Below are 26,137 nucleotides of genomic sequence, written 5' to 3' on the forward strand. Positions count from 1 at the left end.
TTCTGTTTAGAGTGATAGCCGAGGAAGTCCGACCGCTGGTCTTTACTAAAAGCTTTTGGCTATCGCTCCTTCATCATCTCGCCCATGATTGAAAGTGTGGCGGGCAAATACATACGGTCTCGTTGAATGCACTTTTCCCGGAGAAAAAGTGTGCCTTGAAGCGCACTATAGATGTGCTCCTAGCAGAGCCTTATCTCCTAATCTAATAAATTGACGACGTGCGAAACCTCTTTGGCGTCCCGTTTTGTCGCTCGCGTTCAAACCTAAGCGCAGCGACGGCGTTAGCGGACGTTACAAACCCCCTCGGCATCCCGGGTATAAACGCGGCCCTCAGATGCATCTGTATACACCCCAACTGGGCAGTTTATTACGCGGAAGAGGTTGGTGTATATACGTCGCAGCCCGGCTGAAACCAATTTCGCCCGTTTCTCCTTCTTCCCCCGGCACACTCGGAGGCGGCGTTCGCCAGTGTCCCGTCTTTCCTTTCGCACGCCGATTTTGCCATTGTGTGTTTTGGCCCCCTCTTAATCTGATCCCAGTTCGGAGCGCGCCCGTCCATTGCGAGCTCCTTGTGTTTCTGGCCGTCAGAGCGAGAGCGGCGTTATTCTCCACGCTCTGATTGGCGCCCGCCCAGAGTCCTCCGAGTTGGCGTATACATACATGCGTGTGTGTCCGACGTGTGTCTGTGTGTGTACACACACCGTAAGCGTATAATGTGGGTCGGGTGCGCGCCTTCGCCGATGAAGGGATGGAATCTCCTGTTCGCATCTCCTCAGCCTCCTCCTGCCCCTATACGTGTGTGTATGTGCTCGTTTTGGGAGGCGCAGTCTTTCTCGGGCGCTTCCAGAAGCGTGCGGGCCGGAAAGACAGCTGCCGCTTCTGCGTCGGTCAGCGCGCAGCGTGGCTTTTGCGAGCTTCGCTAAACGAGCCGAAACGAAGAAGTGGTGGGGAGCATTAAAGAGGTCAATGAACGGCGTTGTTGTTACGCGCCGTCCCGACTCACCCGCGAGGTGAGAAATCGTTGTTGGCCGCGCTTGTCGTCGACCGCCCCGCGCGCGCGTGTAACGAGGAGCCGATGTAATCGTCCGTCATTGTGATGTACGAACGCTTCGTGTTCGAATGCGCCTCTATGTGTATATACTCCCGCATTGATGAACTATATAAGCGTTGCGATTGATTTACGGGTGGGCGGCGTGTTTGGTGTTCGCGATCGAGGGCTCCGTTTCTTCGCGAGGAACGTAGCGTGTTCAACTAAGAAGGGGAAGTCTTCCGACCTCGAATCTTGTTGCATTTGCTGGCTGTGCAGCGTGGCTCGGCGCTGGGACTTGATTGCTGGACAGCGAGCGAAAGATAGACGCGCTGCGAGAAGGCCTGCAAACGCACAGTGTCGGCACACTTGTTCGGAATTAATGCTCGTTCTCTGCCGGAATGGCCGGGAGCTTGCTCGAGGAACCGCTCGGCGAGATCGGCTCCTGATCGCTGCTTGGGAACTGGAGATGGAGCTCCCATGCAGCTGCAGTCTTGCCTCCCTCCGTCCACTGATGCTGCTCGGTGGCGAGCACCCATGGGTTTCCTGGCAAGCATTCGTCTTTTGGCGCAGGGGTCATAGTACTCGCAGGTGTCACTGTTGGTGATGGCGCCGCGGTCTGCGACACTAATGGGCGCCCACTCGTTTGCCACTTCTTTCGGGGCTCACACACTGTAAACACATTGAATAAATGGGAGTAAGATGTCCTCTAGCCCAATCTTCTTTATGAAAGGGAGTTCGCTATAGGGCAGCTTACTCCTTTCTCTTTAGAGTGCATATGCTCGTTCGCAATATTTCTCTCTTCTTTCTTGACTTAATTTTTTTCTGCTGTGATTTTGCGTTTCTTCTAACTTATTCTTAATTATTAGGTCAGGATATTGCGTCCATAAGTTGTAGAGGGTTTGGCCACCATTACACCATCATCGTCGTGTACAGGCTGGGATTGAATTACGCGCGGGCTAGGTGCTGACTAGTGCAGCCGGTTGCTCTGGCCTCTTCGGCTGCGAGCCTTGCAACGGTCCACGCCGCCGACTCCGGACATTTTTTTTTTTTTCCGACATGGGGGCACTTACGCTCTGGCGTTAACATTGCACAGCACCTTAGGTGAAACACCCGGTACATCTCCCTCGACTGCTGCGAAACACTCCGCTACTACACTGGGCACACTGCAGCCGCGCGCGAGCTTGAGCACAGACATAGCTGCAGTTCTGCACCAACGCGGGATCTCCTCCGCTAGAGGTGCGGGAACGGGTTTGGTCGTCGCCGGCGCCTTTCGGACGTGCGCGCCGCGATGGACAGACAACAGCCCGGGACGCTCCACGGACGCCGGTTGGGCATGCAGCGCCCATTGTCTTCGTGTCTCGCATTGAATGCCCTTTTGTTGCCGCTGTAATTGCCCCCTTCCGTTTGTTGCCCGGGGGGAGGGGGCTAGTAGGAAGCAGTACGGGACGTCTCCCGCTCATGAGTGTGGCGATTGCTTCCCCTCTTTTGCAGATGTGCTCATGGGCTACAATGGAACCATATTTGCCTACGGCCAGACTTCCAGCGGGAAGACGCACACAATGGAGGTGGGCACTGCTTATTCCTTCTTTTTCTTTTTAATCGCCCGTGGGGTGCACGGGCACGTCTGTAGGGGCAGACTGACCCTTCGAGGTCGCTCATGGTCCGGCCTCTGCGCACTGCTGCACAGGCCCTGACCAACACGGACGTGCCGCGTGTGTGTTGCTGTGAACATTAGGCACCTTTAGCATACCGCGTACCATGTTACCGTTAGCGTTGCCGGAGTACAGAGATCCCGCCCACTGCCAGTGAGCACGCCCTCATTGGTCCCGATGCGGGAAGTGTGCGTCCGGCTTCCGGGTGCGTGGCGCCATCTGGCGCCGCCGAGGTGATCTGCGCATCCTCACTGGCGGTGCGCGAGCTCCCGGTACTCCGGTAACGCTAACGGTAACACGGTACACGGTATGCTAAAGGTGTCTACTGGAGCGAGAGTACCCGGCGCGGAGTCCGGTACTCTGGGTGTGCTAGTGAAGGTACAGCCAGAAGGGGAAAAAAAAGACGAAGAAACCAAGACACGAAGCATGAGTAAACTTGAATGTTCAGCGTTGGCAGTTTCAATATTTAAGATGAAGGGTCCCAAGTGAAATGCCTGATTGCTGCTAGTGCCAATATTTTTGATCACGGGATTATGTTATGCAACATTCAGACAATGTAAAATTTTTAAAAAATCAGTAAAAAATGCTTAAAAAACGTTGCCTTTACATTCTTATTTATGCCTCTGTGTGTTAGTTGTAATTAACACAGCAAGCATTTTCGCAGCGATCAAGTCAATCAATCTTGCACGAAACACTGTGCCGCAGATACATTACGAACAAGAAAATGCCATCACACTTAGCGCACATACACATGCCCTCATTTTAGAGCTGGTGGCACTCACCACTTAGTTATTTATCACATTTTTGAACTTTTAATGGGAAAAATTAGAAATAAAAGTTGGCACAGTCATGTTGCTAATACCTTTTATTAAAAAAATATATTAGTCCGCGCTGCCGTGTTTGTGAGCACATTATGTAAATGCATTCAGTGAAAGCACACATCTTAATATCAAAAAGGCACCTTTCCAAGCCCTGTCCACAAGTTGCTTTGGTATACTCCAGTTACACTTCATTCACTGGGCTCACGAGAAGCGACACGATTTAATACGCATTACCAGTGCATTATTAGCCTTGCCAGTATTACGTTACTAGTTTCTGTTCAAAAATATCTAAACATGGACTCAGAAACATTGGCAAAATGTTTGTACCCAATGTTGGTGCAATGTTTGCATATGAATGTTTTTCTGATGTAATTCTGGAACAACATAAACATACCTCAGGTAACATGACACTTTGTTGCTTAACGTTGCATTGTAGTTGTTGCTTACTGGCAATGTTGAGGCACATTCTGCATTACTTGGGGTGCTCGGTTGGCATTATTTTTCTACAAACTCCTAGAAGCTGCAGGTAAATGGTTCCATAGATATCTTTTCCAGAAAACGCCTCCTGTGATGCTAGAAATTGTGAAGCCAGCAGTAGTACTCTGTTGCACTTGTTCCCACTGGAGCTTCTATCAATTTTGGCAACAAATGAGTCCGGTAGTTTTATTGTATGTTGAGATATCAGCAGCAAATGTGTTGTTTAAGTGGAACAGCATAGAAGCTGCCGTATTTGTCTTTGTCAAAAAGGAGTTGAACTTAGCCTGCATTATCTCATGTTTATAACTTTGCAGGTTTAAATATCTAAATGTAAGCAATATAAAACTATTAAAACTTATAGGTATGTTACATTTAAGACTACAATTAACATGATTTAATGTATAACTATGTCATGTGTATAGAATTTATTTCTCTGCAGAGTTGGAGATGCTAAGCCACCGTAAAAAATAAGTTGCATGTTGTTGATTTTGTAGCTGACTATTAGGAACACACATCATGAAAGGCAGAGTTCTGCCATCTTGGGAACAGTTGCTTAACTCTTGCAGTGAAACATTGCTTGCACATATAAATTTAATACAACTAATGGAGGTGCATATTTGCATCTGAATCGCTGTTCAGAAGACTAAAGGCGTTTCATCTTCCTCCATCACCTATATAGCAGTTTCTAACCTCTAGATTTTCTTTCGTGGACTTGGTTTAACTTTTGTATGTCACAGCTATATTTGTTGTTTAAATGCTTTATATTATTGTTTGCAGGGCGTTCTGGGAGATCCCTACAGCCAAGGCATCATCCCTCGGATCATTAACGATATTTTTAATCACATTTATTCAATGGATGAAAATATTGAGTTCCACATAAAGGTTTGTACTGATCATGTTTTCCCCAAGTTACGCTATTTTATCTGCTTATGTAAGTAACATTTAGTGTGCCCACTTGTTGGCCCTGTCAGCATGTTGTTGCTGCATTGGCATGCCAGTGTCAAGGCTACTCTTATTAAATTTGTGATCAAATTGTGTCATTTCTTTTTAACGCTTCTAGAAAGCTTGTATGGTACTTCTAAATTTTTTGTGTGAATTTTGGCACATGTTGATTAGCTGCGTCTCAGCTTTAACAACTGTTTAGGATCTTTCTTGCTAAAAGATCGGCCCCCGCATCTTTAGCTGAAGTACAGCATGATGCCTGGCAACTGTGAAAGTTATATGTTGGATGAGAGTTCACCTTGTTCAGAATAGGCAAAGCAAGATAACGTAGGTATGCTGCATCTGTTCCAGGTATGGGAGGTACTACATTTAAACCTGAGTATTGCTATAATCCAGCAGTTTTTCTAACCAGTAAAAGTATCCCCCAGTCAGTTGCTTAGGTTTTCTAGGAAAGAAGTGGTTGGAAAAGGCTCCTCCTAGCCCCCAGTACTGTGCTGTTTTGGTTATTTGAGGGTGGGTGGCTTCTGCTGCCAGTTAAATGGGTTTTGATTCGTTCAGCGCTTATAGCAGCACTGTTAAAACAAGTTTCTGTCTGACCTTGAAAGCGGTTTTTTTTGCCTGCCTAGTTAATGTTTAGCAGAGTAAAGGTACATTCAAAAGCTGTGAGTATGAATGCTTATCAAATAGTAAATGCTTTCACATGTTTTCAGGGGTTATAAACTCATTATTTCCAACTTCCTCACTTCTTTTGTAGGTGTCTTATTTTGAAATTTATCTTGACAAGATTCGTGATCTCCTTGATGGTAAGACAGTCTTGCTTTACTTATCAGCATTTTTCCTTTCCTTGCTAGTAATCACCGTAGTGGTGTTTTAAAAAAATAGTGCTTTGAACATGCTTCTTTTTTTGTTCCCAGTAACAAAGACAAACTTGTCGGTGCATGAAGACAAGAACAGAGTTCCCTTCGTCAAGGTAGGCAACAGTCTTATCATCCTCGAATGTGAAAGCTTAGGTGCTTTGCATTGGACTGTTTCATGTGTGGTCCTTCTTTTGCATGGAAACTACCAAAAACGAGGTTCTCAGCCATTCATTCCGCTGTTTCAAAATCAGTTGGCAGCAACAAGAAATGTATGCAAAGCATTTGCTAGGAAGCAACAGCAGTAACAATCTTAAATGTGTGCAATAAACTGCATTATGTTTTGGTTTTGTAATTGGCACTTAAAGGATTAAGCAATTGCAGTTGTAATGTGTACTTGGGCAAGAACCATTGTATGAATTTTGCATGAAGTGGTAAAGGCCTTCTTGGCATTGCTTAGAAGGTTAGTATTTATGTATGACCATTGGTATATGTTAAAGAATAGGTCATATCATGTTGATATCAAAACGCCGTTTAGGTGCTGTTAGAAGGAGACATACAAGGCGAGTGATCTTGGGGTAAACTTTGTGTTTTGCTAAAATCATATTGTTGGGGGGCCCTTTATTTTGCAAATTGTAGATTCAGCTAAGTTGGTGCCTGGTCTGCAGTGTGCTAGCCTTGGCAAATTCATCTCTCCTGGGATGTAATTGTGCTATATTTTTTTTCTGCTAGGGTGCTACAGAAAGGTTTGTCACCAGCCCTGAAGAGGTGATGGAAGTCATCGATGAGGGAAAAGCAAACAGGCACATTGCTGTTACAAGTAAGCCATTCTCTTGTCTTTCCTCATGATAGCTTGCTGATATTTCACAGTCTCTAGATCTTGCAGAAAGCTCTTTGCAGTGGCTCAGTGGCTTTGGCATTAGGCTGCTAAGCTCAGGATTATGAGATTGAATCCGGACGGCAGTGGTGCATTTTAGTGAAAGCGAATGACAAAAATGCCTGTTTGCTGTTTGCTGTGTGATGGCAGTGCAAGTTAAAGAACCACTGTGGGTCAAGATTAAGATTAGCCCTCAACTGCAGCATCCCTCATAGCTCATGCCCAGCTTTGGGGTATTAAACATAGCATAACTGATTTGTGTTTAGTTTAAAAGTGCTTGATTTTTGCTCTTGGGGAAAAAATTAAATAGTGACCATGGAGTTTGATTTTGAACCATGTAACTTGCATTCTGAGTTGGGCAGATATGCAATGACGGAGGTGGATTTCTTAATGCGATTTCTTGCAATATAGCTTCTGGCACTTTGACTTTGTCTCATGTGGACTTTGGGTCATTCTTGCAGACATGAACGAGCACAGCTCCAGAAGCCACAGTGTGTTCCTAATCAATGTCAAGCAGGAGAACCTGGATGACCAGAAGAAGCTGAGTGGCAAGCTGTACCTAGTAGATCTTGCTGGCAGTGAAAAAGTATGTTCACTTTTGCTTACTTTGTATGCTTTGTTTGTGCGTTAGCTTTCAGCTTTGTTGTGTAAAATGAAGGAGCAGCCATTACAGCTTGGTTCATTCCTTGTTCTTGCTCGATATCGTTTTGTGATGTCAGTGTCCAGAATGGCTGGTTCTGCAAGTTCTTGCCAATGACATTTGTAAAGCTCAGTTTTTGTGTATACTTGGTATGAGGCACAGCAGATGTGTGGCATGCTACTGTGCTATTCATGAGAACACTGTACATACTAATAGTAACTGGGTTTGATTTGACAAGTATGTCAGCTCCTAGCACCATCTTTTGTGGCTACAGGTTACTATGAGTGTTATTTGATGCACTGTCCACAAGTTAATAAAGGGAATGATTAGAATTACAACTTTTTGTCAGTAATCCAAATCAAGTGCTTGGTTATAAACAAAATAGTGTAAGTGGTAAAAGTAGTTCAGTAGGTCTTGTTCACATATGTCTGCCCAGAAATGGTTGTATTATATTAGCCTTTCTCAGAAAATGATCCTGACTGAACCTCAAAAAAAAAGAAAAGAAAGAAAGAAAACGAGCGTCCTTGCTTTCTGTTTAAACCTTGTGGTTTATGGATGATAAGGTGAAACCTAAATATATTTTACTGTTGCAAGCAAGGCTTGTACATACTGGCTCTCCTTTGCAAGTGATACACTAGCCATTCATCAGCTGCACTAGCAGTGACCAATTCATTTGTATTGGAATTTGTCGCTGCCACGATTAATGTACCATTTTACAAGGCACTTATGCATGGTTGGCATTGTGACTAGTATAATGTTTCCTTCATACACCACTTGAAGTGGAGCAGGTATTACAGCGCAGGTATTAAGTTCTGGACATGAGAAGCTTGATTTTGCTCAACACAATCGTGCCTGTGCTGTGCTCACACTGTGGACAGTGATGGAATTTTTAGTCAAGCCCTGCATGTTCTACTCAAACTGGAGGAGGTACTTGGCTGTGTGGTTGCACACATTGCCTGATTGGTGGCCCTCACTTCTGCAGGTCAGCAAAACTGGAGCCGAGGGCATGGTCCTGGACGAGGCGAAGAACATTAACAAGTCCCTATCTGCACTGGGCAATGTGATTGCGGCACTTGCTGATGGGAATGTAAGTTTTCTGGTTTTCTGAAGCTTTTTTCAGACCAAGATATTCCTCTGGCATACCAAGGTAGAGGTAGAATGCTTCATTGGCCTTTAGGGTGTCATCTGCTTCATTTTGCACTTTCCAATTATCACTGTACCCCTAGTGTCACTGCTATGAAAAGTACTTTATCGTTATCACTGCTTTCACGCCTTAGATTAATTTCTCGCATGTGCCTATTCTGAAAGGTATACAATAACATTCCTGTCCTAAAGAGCCGGCTACTAACTCCGCCTTCATATATATGTCCAAAGCTGCATTGATCATCACCATAAAGTAGGTGTGCCTTCATGTCATACTAAATATTGTTTTTATTCATTTGTGCCCAGCACCCCTGAGAATTGGAACCAGCTACCCAGTTATGTAGCCGACATTACTTGCTTTAGTACTTGTAAGACTGGTGATGTAATTCTTTTATAAATTCTGTTAACTTTCCTTGCATTTGTTCTCGCTGTCATTTTTTTTTCGCCTCAGAAGTTGTTTTTTTTCAGCCTTGTTAATCATTACTGTTTTTTTTTTTTTGCCGGCTTACACCAGTTATTGTTCTTCTTGCTGCACTGTATATTACTAATGTATATCCTCCCAATGTTCTTCTTGCTGCACCGTATATTACCAAAATATGTCCTCCCACTCCCCTCTGTAATGCTTTCGGGCCCTTAGGGTGTATAAATAAATAAAATAATTAAAATTATTAAGCTGAAGGCAAGATAGTTTTTTTTTTCTTCCTCTCAGAATAAGGAAGAGCAACAAGGGTTAAAATACACTATACAAGGTGTTTACCTACATTGGGTGTTTACCGAGGAGTTACTTGCACTGGAAGGTTTGCTTTGCCTGCAAGCTTTTCGAAAGCACATGTATTTTGGCGCGATGTAGCCAAAATTTGTTGGGCTACAGCACCGACGGTAACCATGTTTTCAAAATTCTAAAAAATGATATGGATATTATTTACAGTGGGCTACATGCCTCTCAGTAATTAAGGAGTCTAACACTAATAGTTAAAAAGTTAAGTATTAAACATTAGTTAACCAGCCTGCTAGTTAGCACATCATAGATGTATTCTGATGTACTACACTGCTGACAGTGCTATGCTGAAAAAAGCGCTTTTCCAAAAAAGCCTATTTTTTTAAATTGTGTAAAGTCTTAGGTGAAACACCTTGTATATTGGCTCACTGCAAACAGTATTTCCTCCAGACATTTGTGCTGTTTGAGAAGCCCTCCTAGTCAGAGCTAACCAATGTTATTCCTTCAATTTGTCCTAGTAATATTGTTTTGGGGAAAATATTGTATACAGGAAGTCAGTAGCTTTGCTCTACCATGGAAATGGTTACAAAGCATTTCATGATTCTGTGAAGTCACTCATCTTCTGTTTGTTGCTTGTTGAATTTTGTTGTGGCCTGTTGTTGTCAATTGCAGAAGTCGCACATCCCATACCGAGACAGCAAGCTGACGAGAATTCTGCAGGAGAGTCTTGGAGGCAACTCTAGGACGACAATCATCATCTGCTGCTCGCCAGCTTCCTTCAACGAATGCGAGACCAAGTCTACCCTCGAGTTTGGCAAGAGGTGAGTGCCTTGCAACGTTTGTGGCTAGCAGGCTTAAATGTAACTGGCAAGTCACATTCCAGCAGTGAAAGTGTTTCCATATGCTTATCTTTGGCATTTGTGTTTGTGTTTTAGGCTGTGCACTGAAGCCATGTTAATCGACGTAAGTGTTCAAAAGCAAAAGGAATTGGCACTGGCGCATTGTTGCCTTTGTTTTCTACTCAACGTTGAACTTCCTGCTTTAAGATTAGCATCTATTAGTGGTTGCATCGGCCCTTTATTTTTTTCTGGAACTTAATGTTTAACTGTAGCAAATGATGACTAGGCCATATGCAGGCGGCAGTAAATAAAAATCACTGATGGAAGCTGATGTAGACTTGACTTAATCTATGAAGAATTGCAGCCACTTCGCAGGTAATCTAGACTAAAAAAAGCTTCCGCAGTGTACAACAATTTTTAGTGTAGAATGTTATGTCGCCTGTATTGCTACATAAAAGAATCATGAATGAGAAAATCGAGAACAGCATTACTTGCACTGATTCTCTAAGCATACTCACAGCTGTTAGCTATAGAAATGTAGGTGTACCACTTCGAGATATCATACATAATACTGTAAGGAGGGCCGCAGCACAAGGGTCAAGTTTGAAACTAAAAGCTCGAACTTACTCAAGTTGATGGCTGCTCCCCACCCAAAAGACCTTCACAAGGGGAGGTGGCGAGGGGGTAGCCCTTCCCTCTTCACTATGATAGGTATGTCCATGTGCATGGACAAAACTCCTCTTCACTACGCATGCCTTGGATGAAGTCATTATGGGAATTGGTGGAGAACAGGATTGTCTCGCTTCTGTGATGCGACCTACCGCCATGTTGTTTTGTGCCATGGTTGCCTGAATAGGCGCGCCACGCAATTGATGTCACATGAATAAGGTCTGTAAAGGCTGCTTTGAAACTGGTGCAAACTAGGGAAATATTGAGGCTTCATGAAATAATGCAGTAAATAGTTAGCTTCACCTTGTAAGGCCTATCTTGGGAGAGTGGAAGTCATGCATATTCCACGAAGGTTCGTTGGAAGTGACCTTATGTCTTCTTTGCATTAGGCACACACACACACCTTACATGCAGCTTTATACTTGCAAAACAAGAGAAACCAACATGCTAGTTCTACAGAGAAGTGGCCACAAAGCCATGTCTGATTTTCATGCACCGAACTTAAAGAACAGCATTTGTTGCAATTTTGTGAGGGTTACTCCGAGGAGAAAATGCAGTTGGCTCCTGTTTATGTGTTCCTTAAAAGTCAGAGCTCCTGAACAAGTTATGATTTATTTTAAAAACTGTGTTCATTCGGTTCCATAAAACAGACACATCTAACTTTGCGTAGGCACATGATAGCCTTAGTTGCTGATTGGCCATTAAATGCAGTTACAATCTAGTTGTATCTAACGATCACATGAAAGATATCTTGCCCTGTGTGGCCAGCAGATAATGATAGAAACATACCAGAAACAAAGAACAGGTATGGGAAGAAGCACTACAAAGCTTCACAGCAATATCTTTTGTTCTCACTTTGTAGCAGAAAAGGTTTTGCTTGCAGCTACCTGGTTTTTCTTCTCTTTGCACGGGACCCGTTGTGAGTGCCATTGCAATTGTTGACATATGCAGGGCCAAGACGATCAAGAACACTGTCATCGTCAACGAGGAGTTGACAGCTGAGGAATGGAAGCGGCGCTTTGACAAGGAACGTGAGAAGGTGGCCAAGCTCAAGGGCCAGTTGAGCAGAGCGGAGTTCGAGCTCAGCCGCTGGCGTAGTGGTCAGTGCTGTTCTCCACTACTATCTTTTTTATTCTTGTTTTGGTGAGAATGCTTGATTTCTATCATGCTCCTTTGTAGGTGTGGTCACACTGTCCAATTATTAAGTTTACTGAGCCACTTGGCAGCCAGTAGCAAGGAGTAAGCGGTGTTGACGTGGCCGACTTTGGTTTGTGACTAGCAGCTTGCAGCGGCAACCTGCAAGGCTTGCCAGTCAGTGTCTTTTGCTTTACCACATCTAGAAAACATTCTGCAGTTGCCGATGTAGCCAAAGCAAATGTAAGTAAGCTCTTGTAGCAGAGGTCAGGAAAGGAACTTAATGTATATGAACGACAAACGTCGTGCTCCTTACTGCCTGGGAAGATTTGGGATTCTAGTTGCAAAGTGGTATAATTGGTCAGTTACCGTATTTACTCAAATCTAGGCCGACCCCCGAAATTCATAAAGTCAGAAAATAAAAACAAGTTTATTTGAATGTAAGCCGAATAAAAAAGGGCATTGACTAGGACTAGAACATGCATTTTATTAAGCTTGCGACACTCGTCGTAGCACGTCGAATGCTCACTCATCGTCTTCGTCAACATCGCTGACATCGTTGTCCTCATTGTCACTGGCTTCCTCCCACAGCGCACTGTCTTCGCTTCTGTCCAGCGCGTTCGAGACGCTGCACTTGCGGAAGGCCCGCACAATCAGTTCGGCCGGAATTTCCTCCCATGCCGCGGCTACCCAGTTCGCCACTTGGCTAAGCGAAGCTTGATGCGCCCGGTCGGTGTGAGCTGGTGGTCCTGAAGCTTCAGCCAGTCGTCATAGTGCTTCCGCAGCCTATCCTTAAAGGCCTTGTTGATTGCAACGTCGAGCGGTTGTAGCTGGCTCGTCATTCCTGCGGGTATCATCACAATGTCCGTACGGCCTTTCGAAAGCACCAGTGTTGTAGGTGTTACCGAAAAAAGTAACTAAATGCATTACTCGTTACGCTAAAAAAAGAATGGAATGCGTTACCGCCCTACGTTAGCTACAAAAAAATGTAACACGTTACCGTTACCGAAAAAAAGTACCGCACGGTACTTTGCCGTTACTTCATGGCAATAAATTTTAAACAGTGCGTCTTCGCTGCAAGAACTCACGATAATTCTATAAAGCTCATATTTCACATAAAACTTCTAGCCCAAACACCATTTTTGCCCGAAATCTTGATTTAACTAGAATACTTTGCACAAATGTGCAGGAACTTAGCAATGTTATAGTTGCTTAAAGTTGCCTGTAGAGTTACATGTGATGGCTTCTCACTCTGTGGCACATGGTGAAGCCATTTTCTGAGTGTGACATTAAACACAAAATGGCACTTCATCATCAATTCTAACTTCACAAAGAAAACACTGCTGAACTCTAAGCAAATTTACAGCAATTCAGAAAAATGTAATGTGTAATGTTCCCAAAATGCTCGACATGCTTCCACTTTGTAGAGAGTTTTGTGTATGAGTGGTTCGGGAAAGGAGGTAGGTGAAGGAAAGTGTGTGAATGCGTGTTCATGCACATCTTTCGTGCCTTATGGCTATTCTGTCTTTTTTTTTTTTAGTTGAGCGCGTCATCAAGGGCAGGTGTTTTCTTGCATGCAACAAGGGTTGTCGAGAGCACCTGTACATTTTGTTTATTTGCAACATCACTTTAGGCACTTTTTTTTTCTGAAGAAAAGGCAGAGGGAAGGTACAATTGGAATAAAAAGTAACTTGTAACGTGACACCTCACGTTACCTACCTAGGCCGCTGCAGTGGCTGAGTGGTTACGGCGCTTGGCTGCTGGGCCGAAGGACGCGGGTTTGATCCAGGCCGCGGCGGTCGAATTTCGATGGAGGCGAAATTCTAGAGGCCCGTGTACTGTGCGATGTCTGTGCACGTTAAAGAACCCCAGGTGGTCGAAATTTCTGGAGCCCTTCACTACAGCGTCTCTCATAGCCTGAGTCGCTTTGGGACTTTAAACCCCCACAAAATTAATAAAACCTCACGTTACCGAAAAATGTTGACGTAAGTATGTCACCCGTTACAGTCCCTAAATGGTAACGAGTACATTACTAAGTTACCAAAAAAAGTAATGCATTACCGGTAACGCCGCTACTTGTGACCCATTACCGCCAACACTGGAAAGCACTTACTTTACGGCATCTGTCAAGTGGCCGCTGTAGGAGTCGAGAACTAGGAGCGACTCTTGGAACAACAGGGTCCCGGCACGACGTTTCCAAACAGTCTTCACCCAATCTTCGACTAGGGCACCACTCATTCATCCATTCTCTTGTGCGCGCACAACGATGTTTTTTAGGGAAAACGTCTTCGGATGGAAGCGTTTTCCGCTTAAAAATGAGGTAGGGCAGCAGTTTTCGCCCATCAGCCATGCAAACATAACATCACGGTAAGACGTTGCTTCTCATACCCTGCAGTTCTTACTTTCACCTGTTGCACCCTTCTCATAGACTGTGTATGCCACAGGCTTGACGAGATACAGTGGGATCTGATCGGCGTTACTGATTTGGCCCAGACTGTACTGCTTCTCCAGCCGCTTCTTGATCACAAAGCGCTGAAATGCCTCCAGCTTCTCTTCAAAATCAGGTGGTAGGTTTTGGCATACGGAAGTCCGCCGTCGCAGGCTGAACCCAAAATGCTTCATGAAACACGTGACCCAGCCCCTACTGGCTTTAAATTGGGCCCGTGGGACGCTTCTAACATTAGCGACCTCCCTTGCCTTTGCCTGTATTGTCTCCGTCGTCACGGGCATCGCACCTTCCCTTTGCTTCCTGATAAAGTTGGCGACACCCTTCTCCACCATGTGGTGTCGCCCACTCTTGGGTCCAGTGAAGGCCATTCCCTTTGCAGCGCAGTAGAAGGGCTCATTCCGCTGCTTTCGTCTCCGGCGCACGTTCTTCTCGTCCATGCCTAAGTCGCGCCGGGCTTGTAGGTTAGAAGTGCTTTCCACCGCCAAAACTACTTTCCGCTTAAAAGCCGCGGTGTAATGGCATCGCTAGGTGGGCCCCGTTGCGCCGCAAACACGGGCGTTTCTCGAAGTCACATAGCGACAAACACAAGCAAGTACGGGACGGCGAGACCTTTGTTCACAACGTTTGAAAAAGCCAGCGCCAAAGCAAAATGGAGCCTGCAAACCTGCAAGCTGCGGCCGCGAGATGGCGTTACGTGTTTAGCGGTTGCGGGCAAACCGCATCCTCGAATCTAAGCCAACCACCGACTTTCGTAAGCGATTTTTTTATAAAGTACCGGCCTAGATTCGAGCAAATACGGTAGCTAGTTCTGATGACAGGTCACTTGGTCACTGAGTGATTTAAACTGATAGCACAACACTTGAAGGTCTCTGGTCCAAACGCAGTGATTTTTTTTTTTTTTAACTGGCAGTATTGCCCTGGTAAACATAATTTATCAGTGCATATCATCTAATCTCTGCACATGTGGTATTATTAAAAAAAGAGAGCTGTGATTTGCACAACTGCAGCTTACCCAGCTTTTTTACCACATGAGGAAGCTAATGCATACAGTTTGACAGCATTTTTATTGCAGCTAAATTGGCACAGCTGCCTCCACTGCGTCAGCCGGTCATTGTACTCTTCTGGGCATCAATCCTAGCGGATATTTAGGTCAGAATATAGCTTGTTGGCTGAGAACTGCATCTTGCTTTAAGAGGCCAGTAAAGTTATGGCGGGATGAAAGTGTAAAGTCACTAAACTGTGGCACATAGATTGCCACCCCATCTACCATGTCATGTCAGTACACTCATCTTGTAGAATTCTTTTCGTGTGTGACTCTTCGTGTTGCGAGTCAGTGAGGGGCCTAGTCTTTATGACATTTGATTTCTTCGGGTGAAACTGCAGACATTTGCGCTCAGTGAAACTCATACGTGCAAAGATATCTATAGCTCTAGCAGGCGCAGTGTTTGGAAAGACACATGACTGGAGAAGACGGTGGCATGTTTACCTTCGACGCTTCACTCTGCTCCTGTGGATTCTCTCTTATTCACATCTCCTTGTAGGTGAAAGTGTACCCACGGACGAGCAGCTCAAGGACTTGGAGACCAGCACCATGAGCCTGTCTGAGACGGCCTCAGCTGGCAACCTGACGGCCAGCACGCTGTCGGTTGGGGGCACCACGCCCACGGCAGCTGCGGCCACTGCGGCACCAAAGGGAGACCCGTTGGTTGGAGAGGAGCGCACGCGCTTGTACGCTCAGCTGGATGAGAAGGACGATGAGATCGACCGCCAGAGCCAGCTGATTGAGAAGCTCAAGGAGCAGATGATGGAGCAGGAGGAGGTGTGTACCTCCTGCACATGCACATATGCCCTAGCTTGCACTCTGCATACCGTACGGGCGAGCTGCCTCACAGCTTTCCATACCCCTGCAGAAAATGATTTTGTGTTCGTGGCGAGGAAATTGACAGTGGCACTGTGCGTGTCTTTGTCTTCGCAAAGATGGCACTCTGTTCTGACTAGGTGTCTTCTCATGCTTAAGAAAGACAGTAGGTGCTGCCTTGTTGGCTTATCGAGTTGAGTTGAGGTGTTGAATGCTACAGTGCATCAATAAGCCAAGCCTTGCTTAATCTGCCAGCTTGGCTTATTGATGCACTATTAGGTTCTGTGCACTTAGAAGACATGAGTGTCATTTCACCAACACTTGGAAGATTACAGTAGTAGCTGCCAAGTTACAAGTTTTAAACAGCGTTTTCTGCATAACGCAGCTTGAATAGGCTAAATTATCGGCTGCCTAAGTCCGACTTAAACTTTTGTACTAGAGACTATGTGGTGTAGCAGTCCATAATTGCCCACAGTTTTCATTACTCTTTTGCCACTTAGTAACAGCAATGGCCTCGGCTTCCAAAAGGGCAAACGGAAGGCTTCAGTTAGATACAAAATCCAATACTTGGGCTGCGACCAAAGAGCGGCTCTAGAGCCGGCACTCCATTGTTATGTGGTCCCCTAAGGGCTAAAATGGCCACGAGTGCTGAAGAAAAATCATCCCTATCTGAAGTCTTACGTTGGAGGCCCTTGCTGGGCAGTTCAAGAATGCACTTCTAGAAGCTGAGGCTTATACCTGTGCTACACGGGCGTTTCGAATGCCTTCCAAACGAATGTCATTCGACTCGACTGCCAAACCTGCGCTGCTACACGACGTTTTTGAACGGCATTCGTTTCACATGACATTCGAGTCGACGGAGCTCCGCGGAGACATTCGAGATTTTGGAATGCCTTCGAGGTGCAAGCGCTACTACTCTCTACCGCAGCGTCTTCGCGCCATAGGTGGCAGCATAAGTTTTGAAGAGCAAATACGTTTGTTAAACGATGAAATTCTAAATAATATTTATATACACTACACGGATCTTTTCCAGATGTATTGTTAGCAAGCAAATATTTACCGCATACTCTGGGACCCATCGTAGGAAAGAAAGGCAGCCATTTTGGCCCGGTGCCAGTTTTTTCACTTTGTGCTGTTGCTTTTGCTGTGTGTTGTCTTTTTATTTTGTGTGTGTGTGCGTCTGTCTGTACATTTTAAGCTAGCTTTTTTTTTTTCAGTGAAGTTTATTACACTTTTTCGTTTTTTGCGACACACGCAGGAGACAGAGCCCAATGTAGCCAACAGACCGCACACAAAAAATGGCAGTGCTATGGGCTTGGGCCTCGGTTAGAACAGAGGCGTTTAGTAATGAACAAATAGTAAAATTTATTAGAAATCACATGTAGCAATTTTATAGCGGACTGTAACTGTACAAATTAATTGTTGCTGCTATATTTGTTTAAAAGCCGCCGCGGTGGCGGAGTGGTTATGGCGCTCGGCTGCTGGCCTGAAAGACGCCGGCCATGGCGGTCGAATTTCGATGGAGGCGAAATTCTTAGAGGCCCGTGTGCCGTGCGATGTCAGTGCACGTTAAAGAACCCCAGGTGGTCGAAATTTCCGGAGCCCTTCACTACGGCGTCTCTCATAGCCTGAGTCGCTTTGGGACGTTAAACCCCCATAAACCATATATTTGTTTAAAACAAAACTTGACGGCAGCAGCTCCCCTGTAGCTTGGCGGCAGAATACTGAAGCTTTCGAATGCTTTTGGAATAGTCGTGTAGCACTGTGCGGGTTCGTCCAGTCCGAATGCCATTCGAAGTTTCGAATGCCGTTCGACTCGAATGTCATTTCAACGTACCCGAGTAGCACAGATATAGAGGTGCAGAAGCCTCTCCTGAAGGGCAATTAAGGGAATTTCTCCCCCACCTCTTTGCTTACACATTTTCTTGTCTAGAATCAATCCTGCCTCACTTTCGAGTGTACTGACCTTACCATGGTCTGTCCGTGTGTGTGTGCAGCTGATTACGACCACGCGGCGAGACTACAGCAGCCTGCAGCAGGAGATGCTGCGCATCCAGCAGGAGAACGAGTCCGCGAAGGAGGAGGTGAAGGAGGTGCTGCAGGCCCTGGAGGAGCTGGCCGTCAACTACGACCAGAAGTCGCAGGAGGTGGATGCCAAGAACCGCGAGTGCGAGTCCCTCGGCGAGGAGCTCAACCAGAAGCTCTGCCAGCTCAACTCGGCCCAGAACGAGCTGCAGCAGATGAAGGACCACAGTGTGCACCAGAAGAAACGCACCACAGAGATGCTTACCTCCCTGCTCAAGGACCTTGCCGAGATTGGGCTGGTCCTCGGTGGGCCCGCTGGTGACGCAAAGGTTGGTGGTGGTTCTTTTTCTTTCCTATTCTCCGTCTTTGGCAAAGTACGCACCTTGTGAAAGAGATGATCAGGCTCTTTCAGAAGCGGAATGTTTTATTTCTAAGTAAAAAACATTGCTCACATTTATTATCTACAATACTTAATGTGTGTTTGGAGTAAATAACACGATAGCAAATACTAGCATCTGTCTTTTAACTTGGTGTGTGTGTACACCCTCTGTCAAAAGTATGTGGCCGGCAATAGTATTAGCCAAAAATTTTTAACTTCAGAGCCATTTTTTGTGAATCCTGGAATAAATATATATAGGCTGACTGCCATTGTGTAAATTAAATATTAAGCAATATGCCTTTGATGCGAAAAAAAATATGTGACAGTGGCCTTGCATTGTGTACATTCATTGTGCAAGCTTATCGACTGAAACCACAAGGGTGCCTTTTATTTTTCGTTCTCTATCTCGGCTTTAATTGTATATTTTGTTTTGCCTGCACTACAGTAGTAGCATGCTCATTTTAGAGTGGCTCCATTTCAGAAAGTGTACCGTGTCTACCTGAATGTAATGTGATAATCAACTTTGCGGGCACAAAACAGACAAAAAAAAGGGCATACCATTGTAACACGAAGGCTGCTTTGTGGGTCTTGTTGCTCCATCACTGCAGCGACTGTGTGCTTAAAAACTAAACCTGTCCCTGTTGCTCAACTGCATGGCGGTGTGCCGTGCCTTCCGTACATCAGTGACCGTTCTGTGCAGCATTTAAATGAGTCGTGGTCTTACTCTCGGAGTTGTAGAAACATTACAAGACAGCACGCAAGTTCGATGTCGCCGAAAGGTGTGTCACAAGCGATAATGAGGAAAGCACTGAGAGCGCCTTTTCGCATGCAATAGCAACACCAAACTTTGCATGCACCCAAAACGGATTACAGTTGTTAATTTGTGACATCGGCAGTGCTGTGGAAGTTGAGGGTGTCTTCCAAACTTTAATAGAACGAAATGAAAGCCCTACATCTCGTGTATTCTATCATGCTTCTCTTGGAACAAAGCATCGAACTCACACTCTGTGCACAAGAGCTGCCCCTGGTGACGAGAATCTTTCGCTGCTCCTCTGCAGCTCCGATACGTGATGCACTGTGCCGGTCGTCTTAGTTGACGACATGTTTGCGACTCGCAACTTCCGTTCATCAACCTGTGCAGTTTTACAACTTCATTTTGCTTGTTTCTGTTTCCGTAAGGCGAGGGTCGATGTATACGAGGCATTAACCAGTACGCGAGTGACTAGGGTATAACGTGTCATTGTCTCTGCATAATTTTCTATCATATGCGAGGATGATATTTGGTAAAACAACGCGCATTACATTTTAGTAAAAATGGTAGTTGCCTGTGGGCATCCTCCGTCAGTGGCCTGTGAACATTTGGAGCACAAACTGTATGCATCAGGCTCATATAATGTTCCGAGATCATAGGATGCAGCCTGTGAAAATGAGCTGTGAGCCATTTTTCAGTTCAATGCTGTAATGACGAGTAATACACACCATTTAATTTGAGCTGCTGTTCGTGTACCTGACTAGTTCTGAACTAACCACAAGATATCCCCCTTTGAAATTTTATTCGGTAGTTTTTAGTTCTTGTTATTAATATTTACTGCTCTTGTCTTCACTCATGTAGTTAATGGTACAGTTTACAATTTCCCCTTCTCTGTGTACACATGTCGTTATTCTGTTACTTTTGCTCTGAAGTGGCCCCAGGCAATGGCTGTTACTTGTCAGTGCATTGCTGTCGTTTTCTTGCCCTTGGGATCTAGCATGACATCTTTGACATCATCTCTTCACAGCCTGGCACTGATGTGAATGGCAAGATCGAAGAAGAGTTCACCGTGGCTCGGTTATACATCAGCAAGATGAAGTCCGAGGTCAAGGCATTGGCTCAGGTAAGGGGCTGAATGAAGCGTCTTGCTGATCTTAGTCTGGGCAGGTAAAATCTGCATTCAAAGCTTCCAAATGTCCATTTAAATCAGCTCCTACGTTGCTGTGACATAGAATTTCTGGCTTTGTGTGCTACATTTATGTGCATGGTATAACCAGGGGTCAGACCTTGGTTTTTATTTTCTGAAAATTCGGCGGATTTTTTAGTTTTTATTTCAGGACGCTACTTTTGTTTCTTTCAGCAAATATTGTTTTCTACGAATTAAATACTGACTTTTTCTGTAGCTTAATGTAGCAGTTATGTGAGGTAAAAAGTCATTTAAAGTCAATCTCTGTATTTTTGTCATCCTGAACAATTTATTTGCCATTAGTTTAACGTGCAAATGGTAATACCTGGAGCTGTGCGTGTAGAAAAAAATGTGACTCTATTGTGAGAGCTAGGTTGGCATGTTATCTTTGGGTCTTTGGGTTGTCAAGCTGCTTTGAGTGCGAAGGTGGGGCATCACGTGGTCTGTGTGTTGATGGCAGCGATAGAAATGCTGCTTAATTGTAGCGGTAGACAGACCATACTTTTTCGTGACGCCCATTGATGATATTGAAGAAACGGTGCTTAGCTAGAAGACTGCGAGGAGATGATTCTTCCCGATCTGGAGAGGCACGTAAGCTTGCGGAACAATAGCTGAAGCCTCACAACTTTGCTGCTTATTCAACAATGTTGTTGCATCATGCCCCTGGCTTCTCTACTTAGTTAATTTTCAAATTTAAGTTAGTGTAACTAGCATTCAGCAGCCAGCTAGCTGTGCCTTGCTTGCCAACAATACTGACCTGGTAAAAACCGATTTTCGAAAATTGAATTCGTCATAAGTTTTATAGGTTTTTTTTTTTTTCAGTTTAAACCGAAAAGTCCAACGCCTAAGTATAACCAATGCATTGAATTGTTTGTTTACTATGCAGCGTTGCCACCAACTGGAGTCGTTCCAGTCAGACTGCAACAAGAAGATCGAGTCCAATGAAAAGGACCTCGCTGAGTGCCGCCTGCTGATTAGCCAGTATGAAGCTAAGATGAAGTCGCTTCAGGAGTCAATGAAGGACATCGAGAACAAGAAGCGTGCCTTGGAGGAGTCACTTGATGAGCTCAACGAGGAGTGCTCCAAACTCAAGGCAGCTGGTAAGCCTTTTTCTAACCCTTCACAACGTGTGGCCTCGTGGAGTTGGAAACTGACCACAAAAGGTTAAGCAAGCACTGAATGCACATTTTCAATTAGGTTCGCTGGTGTTGTCAGCATCAATTGTGCAGGGTGGCCACTGGCAAGTGGTATTCAAAGTGGGCTGCATTAATACAATGAAACACCTTGTATCTCTAATGTCCTTATGAAATTAATATCACTGCTGCGAAAATTAAGGTGCAAGTTCACCGTTGTAACTAAATAGCACTGTCTTTGTTCTGTATGTGCAGTAGCTGAACTCTGTCAACTTCTGTGCTGACAGATGCAATTGTTACATTTCACGCACCGCTTTCTGTGGGGACTGTGTGTACCTCACATGGCACCCAAGATGGAGGGTACATTTGCATGCAAATTTGACTCCTTGTGCTCCTCTGGTTCATGTCCATTGCATCTGCAGAGGAGATGCACATCATGGCCTCGCGGGAGAAGGAGAAGGAGAAGGACTCGGCAGAGAAGATGAAGGAGGCCCTGGAGCAGCAGATCGAGAAGCACCGGGATGCCCACCAGAAGCAGCTGAGCTCACTGCGGGACGAGATCGCTGACAAGATGGGCCACATTGACGCCCTGAAGGACGCCAACCAGAAGCTGTCACTGGCCCAGGAGCGGCTGCAGCAGGAGTATGACCGGCTCAAGCAGGAGGAGCAGGAGAAGAGCCACAAGCTGCAGGAGCTGCAGTTCCTCAACGCACGTCGCGAGCAGGCGCGCCAGGACCTCAAAGGGCTCGAGGAGACCGTCTCCAAGGAGCTGCAGACACTGCACAACCTGCGCAAGCTGTTCGTGCAGGACCTGCAGAGCCGTGTCAAGAAGGCCAACCAGGGGGAGGATGCCGAAGACGCCAGCGGCGGTGGCTCCCTGGCCCAGAAGCAGAAGATTGCCTTCCTCGAGAACAACCTGGACCAGCTTACCAAGGTCCACAAGCAGGTCTGTGTGGCTTCTTGGCATCTTATCATAGCAGGGTGACAGATTCAGCAGATTTTGTTGACATCAAATGCGTTCAGTCTTTCCTGCGTCGTACATGGCATCAGTCCTTGTGATGGACTTGTGTTAGTGAAAGCTGATGATGTTAACACTCCTGTACACTGTTGCAGCATTTCTTGCATTGCTGATTTAAGCTGAGGGTTCTTTATCATTCTGCTCTGTGAGGCTATGATTAGCTCCCTGTGCTAGCCCTCGTTGTCTGTTCTGTTTGATGCAATTGTGTGCAGAGGTGAAAACCATAATGATTACATGAGAAGGTTTGTTTTACTATGGTGGCACTTATTAAAAAGGAATTAAAATTAATTGCCAAGGCCCGTATAACAGGCTTACATGAGTAGGTGTTTGACTTCTCGGTAATTTTTGGGAAATTTGGCAGAATTTTTTTAGTGTTTATTCAGAATGCATTTTAGAGGGGAGGTGAGGGGGGTATCATTTTCCGTAAACGAATTGCTTCTTTTTTTTTTAATTGTTCTATGATATAGGTGGCACCCCTGAGCATTCCAAGTGCATGTATAGTTTACCTTGGCTTGTTTGCTAGCAAGAGAATTGATGTACTGTCTTTTTCAAAAGTAAGCAGGCAACGGGGTTGGTTTCTTAGCCGTGTAGTGAAGAACTTAAAACACTCCTTAAGCTCTAAATTTTTTTAGGGCAAAGGAATCCTTGTCCTCAACTTTCCAGTCCTTTGGTTCCTAGGGCTGCCAGAAGGGCCCCACTATATGATTGAGAAGCAAAACCAGTTGCCTGGTTACTTTTGGCTAAGTTTATACCAGTACTTGTGCACGTATGGCCGTGTTTAAGGAATGGCTGCAATATGGAACGCTATCGCCATAAGACAAAGTAACATGTAGAAGTTGAGTGATCAAGCTCTAAAGCAAAAGTCTAAATAGAACTTTAATGTTAAGGACTAGGTTGCAGAAAAAAGAAATCAAATAAACTGAAAAAACTAAACCAACTGGAAGAGCAATGGACATATACCCTTTCTTTGCTTAGGGGAGTGGAACCAGACCTGTCTGTCTAGTCACCTTCATGACGGAACAACAGTATCTGGCTCTGATAAATGCAACTTGTATTTCTTTGCTTGTGACGTACTGCTTACTCTTTTACTCGCGCAACTAAGTGTGAAAGCAAGAGAAGCTTCACAAGAACAAGCTGTGGATTGGAAATGAAGAAAAAGTGACCGCCCCAGAAATCTGGAGGGTACTAGAGGGTTTTGGAGCTCCTAGTTGGCATGATGACTGCGGTGGTGATAGTTCGGCTGAACTGCTGCAGAAGGCAGAGCATGACACTTTTCAGACACTTGTGCACGTCTTTGAATTGACGGTGGTGGGTATAAGTGGTGTCAGTGTCCTTAGATGCTGTGAGAACTACTCCATAACAAAGTAACTGCTGCTTGAGTCGAGGGTGCTTAATGGTAGTAGACGAAGCTTGATGAGGTGGCAGAGTTTCTTGGTCTGTGTCTAGTGTGTGCCTAAAATTCTGGAACAATGCCTCAAACCTTACAGCTGCATTGCTTAATGCAGTGGTCCTGTTGTCTCGCCATGCTTCTGGCTTCCACACTTCGTTAATTCTCTTTTATGGCCATTAGTAACTAGTGCGGAACATCTAGCAAGCCATGGCGTACATCTCAAGGTTACTGAGCTTTCTCAGTGTAAACCAAATTTTTAAAAATGAATATGGCGTTCTTTTTTTTTGGTTTATACCAAAAATATAACCTTTACACATAAGATAAAAATGAAATCATGCACAGCAATGCATTATACTGTACCAGCCTTCGCAAGAACCACACCTGCCGCTTTTGTTGCTGAATTGGTAGCCATAAGACATTGGGCTTCAGAAAGCAGGTTTAGCCTATGCCTGAATGAGCTCATTTCCATAGAGTCAACATGGTGCCCTCCTTATAAGTACAGTAAAACCTCGTTAATTCGAACTCTGTTTATTCGAAATCCCGCGTAATTCGAAGGTTTTCGGCGGTCCCAACAGTTTGTATGCAAATTTTGCCGGATAATTTGAACAGCCAGCGCGCCCTCATCCGGATAATACGTCAATTTAAGCCATGGCCTCCGTGATTTTTCTATTTTGCCAGTCTCTGAGGCCAGTATAGTTGCCGGAGTGGAAGCCAGGCGGCACTTTAAATCAACTTCCTGTTTCTGGTGCTTTGTTGTGCCTCAGTGATCTGCACCGGTTTTGGGGGCTAGCTTTAGTTGACAAAGCAACAAGCAGGTGCCACTAGGTCAAAAATTTTCTGGTTCCGTTTCCGTTTTTGTTGTTTGTCTCGCTTGTGGCAGGCACTGCTCGTTGTTCTTTATTGTTCGGTGCCGCGACCAGGCGAGTACTGTGCTCTGCTAGTTCTTGACCACGTGCGCGGTGTTGGTGTTAAGAAAATGCCGAAGTACAGAACTCTGACTCTCTGCCAGAAAGTGTGCCTAATTGAGGAGGCTGAAAAATGGACGAGCTCCAAAACGCAGTTGGCGGAAAAGCACAAGGTGCCTTTATCGACCCTTTCGACTACAGTTGAATCCTGCCACAACGAAATCGGCGGGGCGTACGAAAAATTTCGCTGTCGCGGAATTTCGTTGTCGAGAAATTACAGCCCGAGTCGGCTGATCCCGGGCTGGCGTTGCATACGACTGTTCTTACGTCGCCGCGCACGTGGAAGTGCGTGGCGCGAAACGACTGCACCATGTGTCTGCGCATAGGCGACTTGGTGGTGCTCTGCCGAAGCGCGATTGGTGGCCCCGAGAGGGACCGTTGAAAAAAAAAAAGCTGCCAAAGGAGCTTTGAGAGAAGAGGAGGAGGAGAGGCGGCGTTGCGAAAAAAAAAAAAAATCATTTCCAGAAGTCCGTAAGCTTTGTCTGCTTGCGTTTTGCTGCCAGCAGCGGCGTCACGCGACTCTCACACTCTGTTATGAGAGCCATCGCAACGTCGTCGTCGTGAGAGCCCAGAAACTTCCTGATAAGATCGAAGGCATCCAACACCTGCGACGAGGTTGCCAAGGCGGATGAATCCTGGGCGGAGTCGTCTTCAGCTTCGGACGGCGGCTCTTCTGACTCGCGAACACTTTTAATTAGTATGTCCTCATCACTGAGCTCCTCGTAAACAAGCACATCCGCATCAGCGTTGAGGAAATCGTCCAGCTCGATATCGCCGGGGATGTTTCCTGCATCCTGGAGGGATTTCCAGGCCGTACTGATCCCCGGAGTCGACGATGATGGAGCGTCATGCTCCGCGGCTGCAGCTGTGCTGGTCGCCTCCTGGTCAACAAACCCGGCGTGCTTGAAGCAGTTGTTGATCAAGGTGGACCGCGTCACGTTCCACGCAGCAGCTATAATCTGCAGAGCCATGAAGAGGTCCACCTTCGTCTCCCTGCCCGTCTCGATATTCAAAAGAATACGCTGAATCAGCCTCTCCCGATAAGCACACTTCACGCTTCTGATAATGCCTTGATCCAGCGGCTGAATGATCAAAGTGCAGTTAGGCGGGAAGAATCTCACCTCAACGCTTGACAACTTGACGTCGTCGATGCGGTGGGCAGAACAATTGTCCAAGAGCAAACAAAC

General features: G+C 45.6%; 1 protein-coding gene across 5 annotated transcripts in view; it reads left to right on the forward strand.

Moving 5' to 3' along the window:
• Positions 1–26,137, forward strand: part of Khc (kinesin heavy chain) — a 100,292-nt gene that overhangs the window by 60,347 nt on the left and 13,808 nt on the right. For 3 of the 5 annotated variants that reach the window (XM_077658298.1, XM_077658296.1, XM_077658299.1), the window contains 14 exons: positions 2,522–2,595; positions 4,758–4,862; positions 5,677–5,725; positions 5,837–5,892; positions 6,509–6,596; positions 7,115–7,239; positions 8,276–8,380; positions 9,827–9,975; positions 11,614–11,762; positions 15,787–16,064; positions 18,101–18,457; positions 20,286–20,381; positions 21,331–21,544; positions 22,000–22,523. In XM_077658298.1, the coding sequence (XP_077514424.1) occupies positions 2,522–2,595; positions 4,758–4,862; positions 5,677–5,725; positions 5,837–5,892; positions 6,509–6,596; positions 7,115–7,239; positions 8,276–8,380; positions 9,827–9,975; positions 11,614–11,762; positions 15,787–16,064; positions 18,101–18,457; positions 20,286–20,381; positions 21,331–21,544; positions 22,000–22,523 (2,369 nt within the window). Of the gene's footprint in view, positions 1–2,521; positions 2,596–4,757; positions 4,863–5,676; positions 5,726–5,836; positions 5,893–6,508; positions 6,597–7,114; positions 7,240–8,275; positions 8,381–9,826; positions 9,976–11,613; positions 11,763–15,786; positions 16,065–18,100; positions 18,458–20,255; positions 20,382–21,330; positions 21,545–21,999; positions 22,524–26,137 lie in introns of all 5 variants that reach the window. The other 2 variants (XM_077658297.1, XM_077658295.1) reach the window with 1 other exon arrangement.

The sequence above is a fragment of the Amblyomma americanum genome, chromosome 3 (genome assembly GCF_052857255.1).
Source record: "Amblyomma americanum isolate KBUSLIRL-KWMA chromosome 3, ASM5285725v1, whole genome shotgun sequence".
In the NCBI taxonomy this organism is placed as follows: domain Eukaryota; kingdom Metazoa; phylum Arthropoda; class Arachnida; order Ixodida; family Ixodidae; genus Amblyomma; species Amblyomma americanum.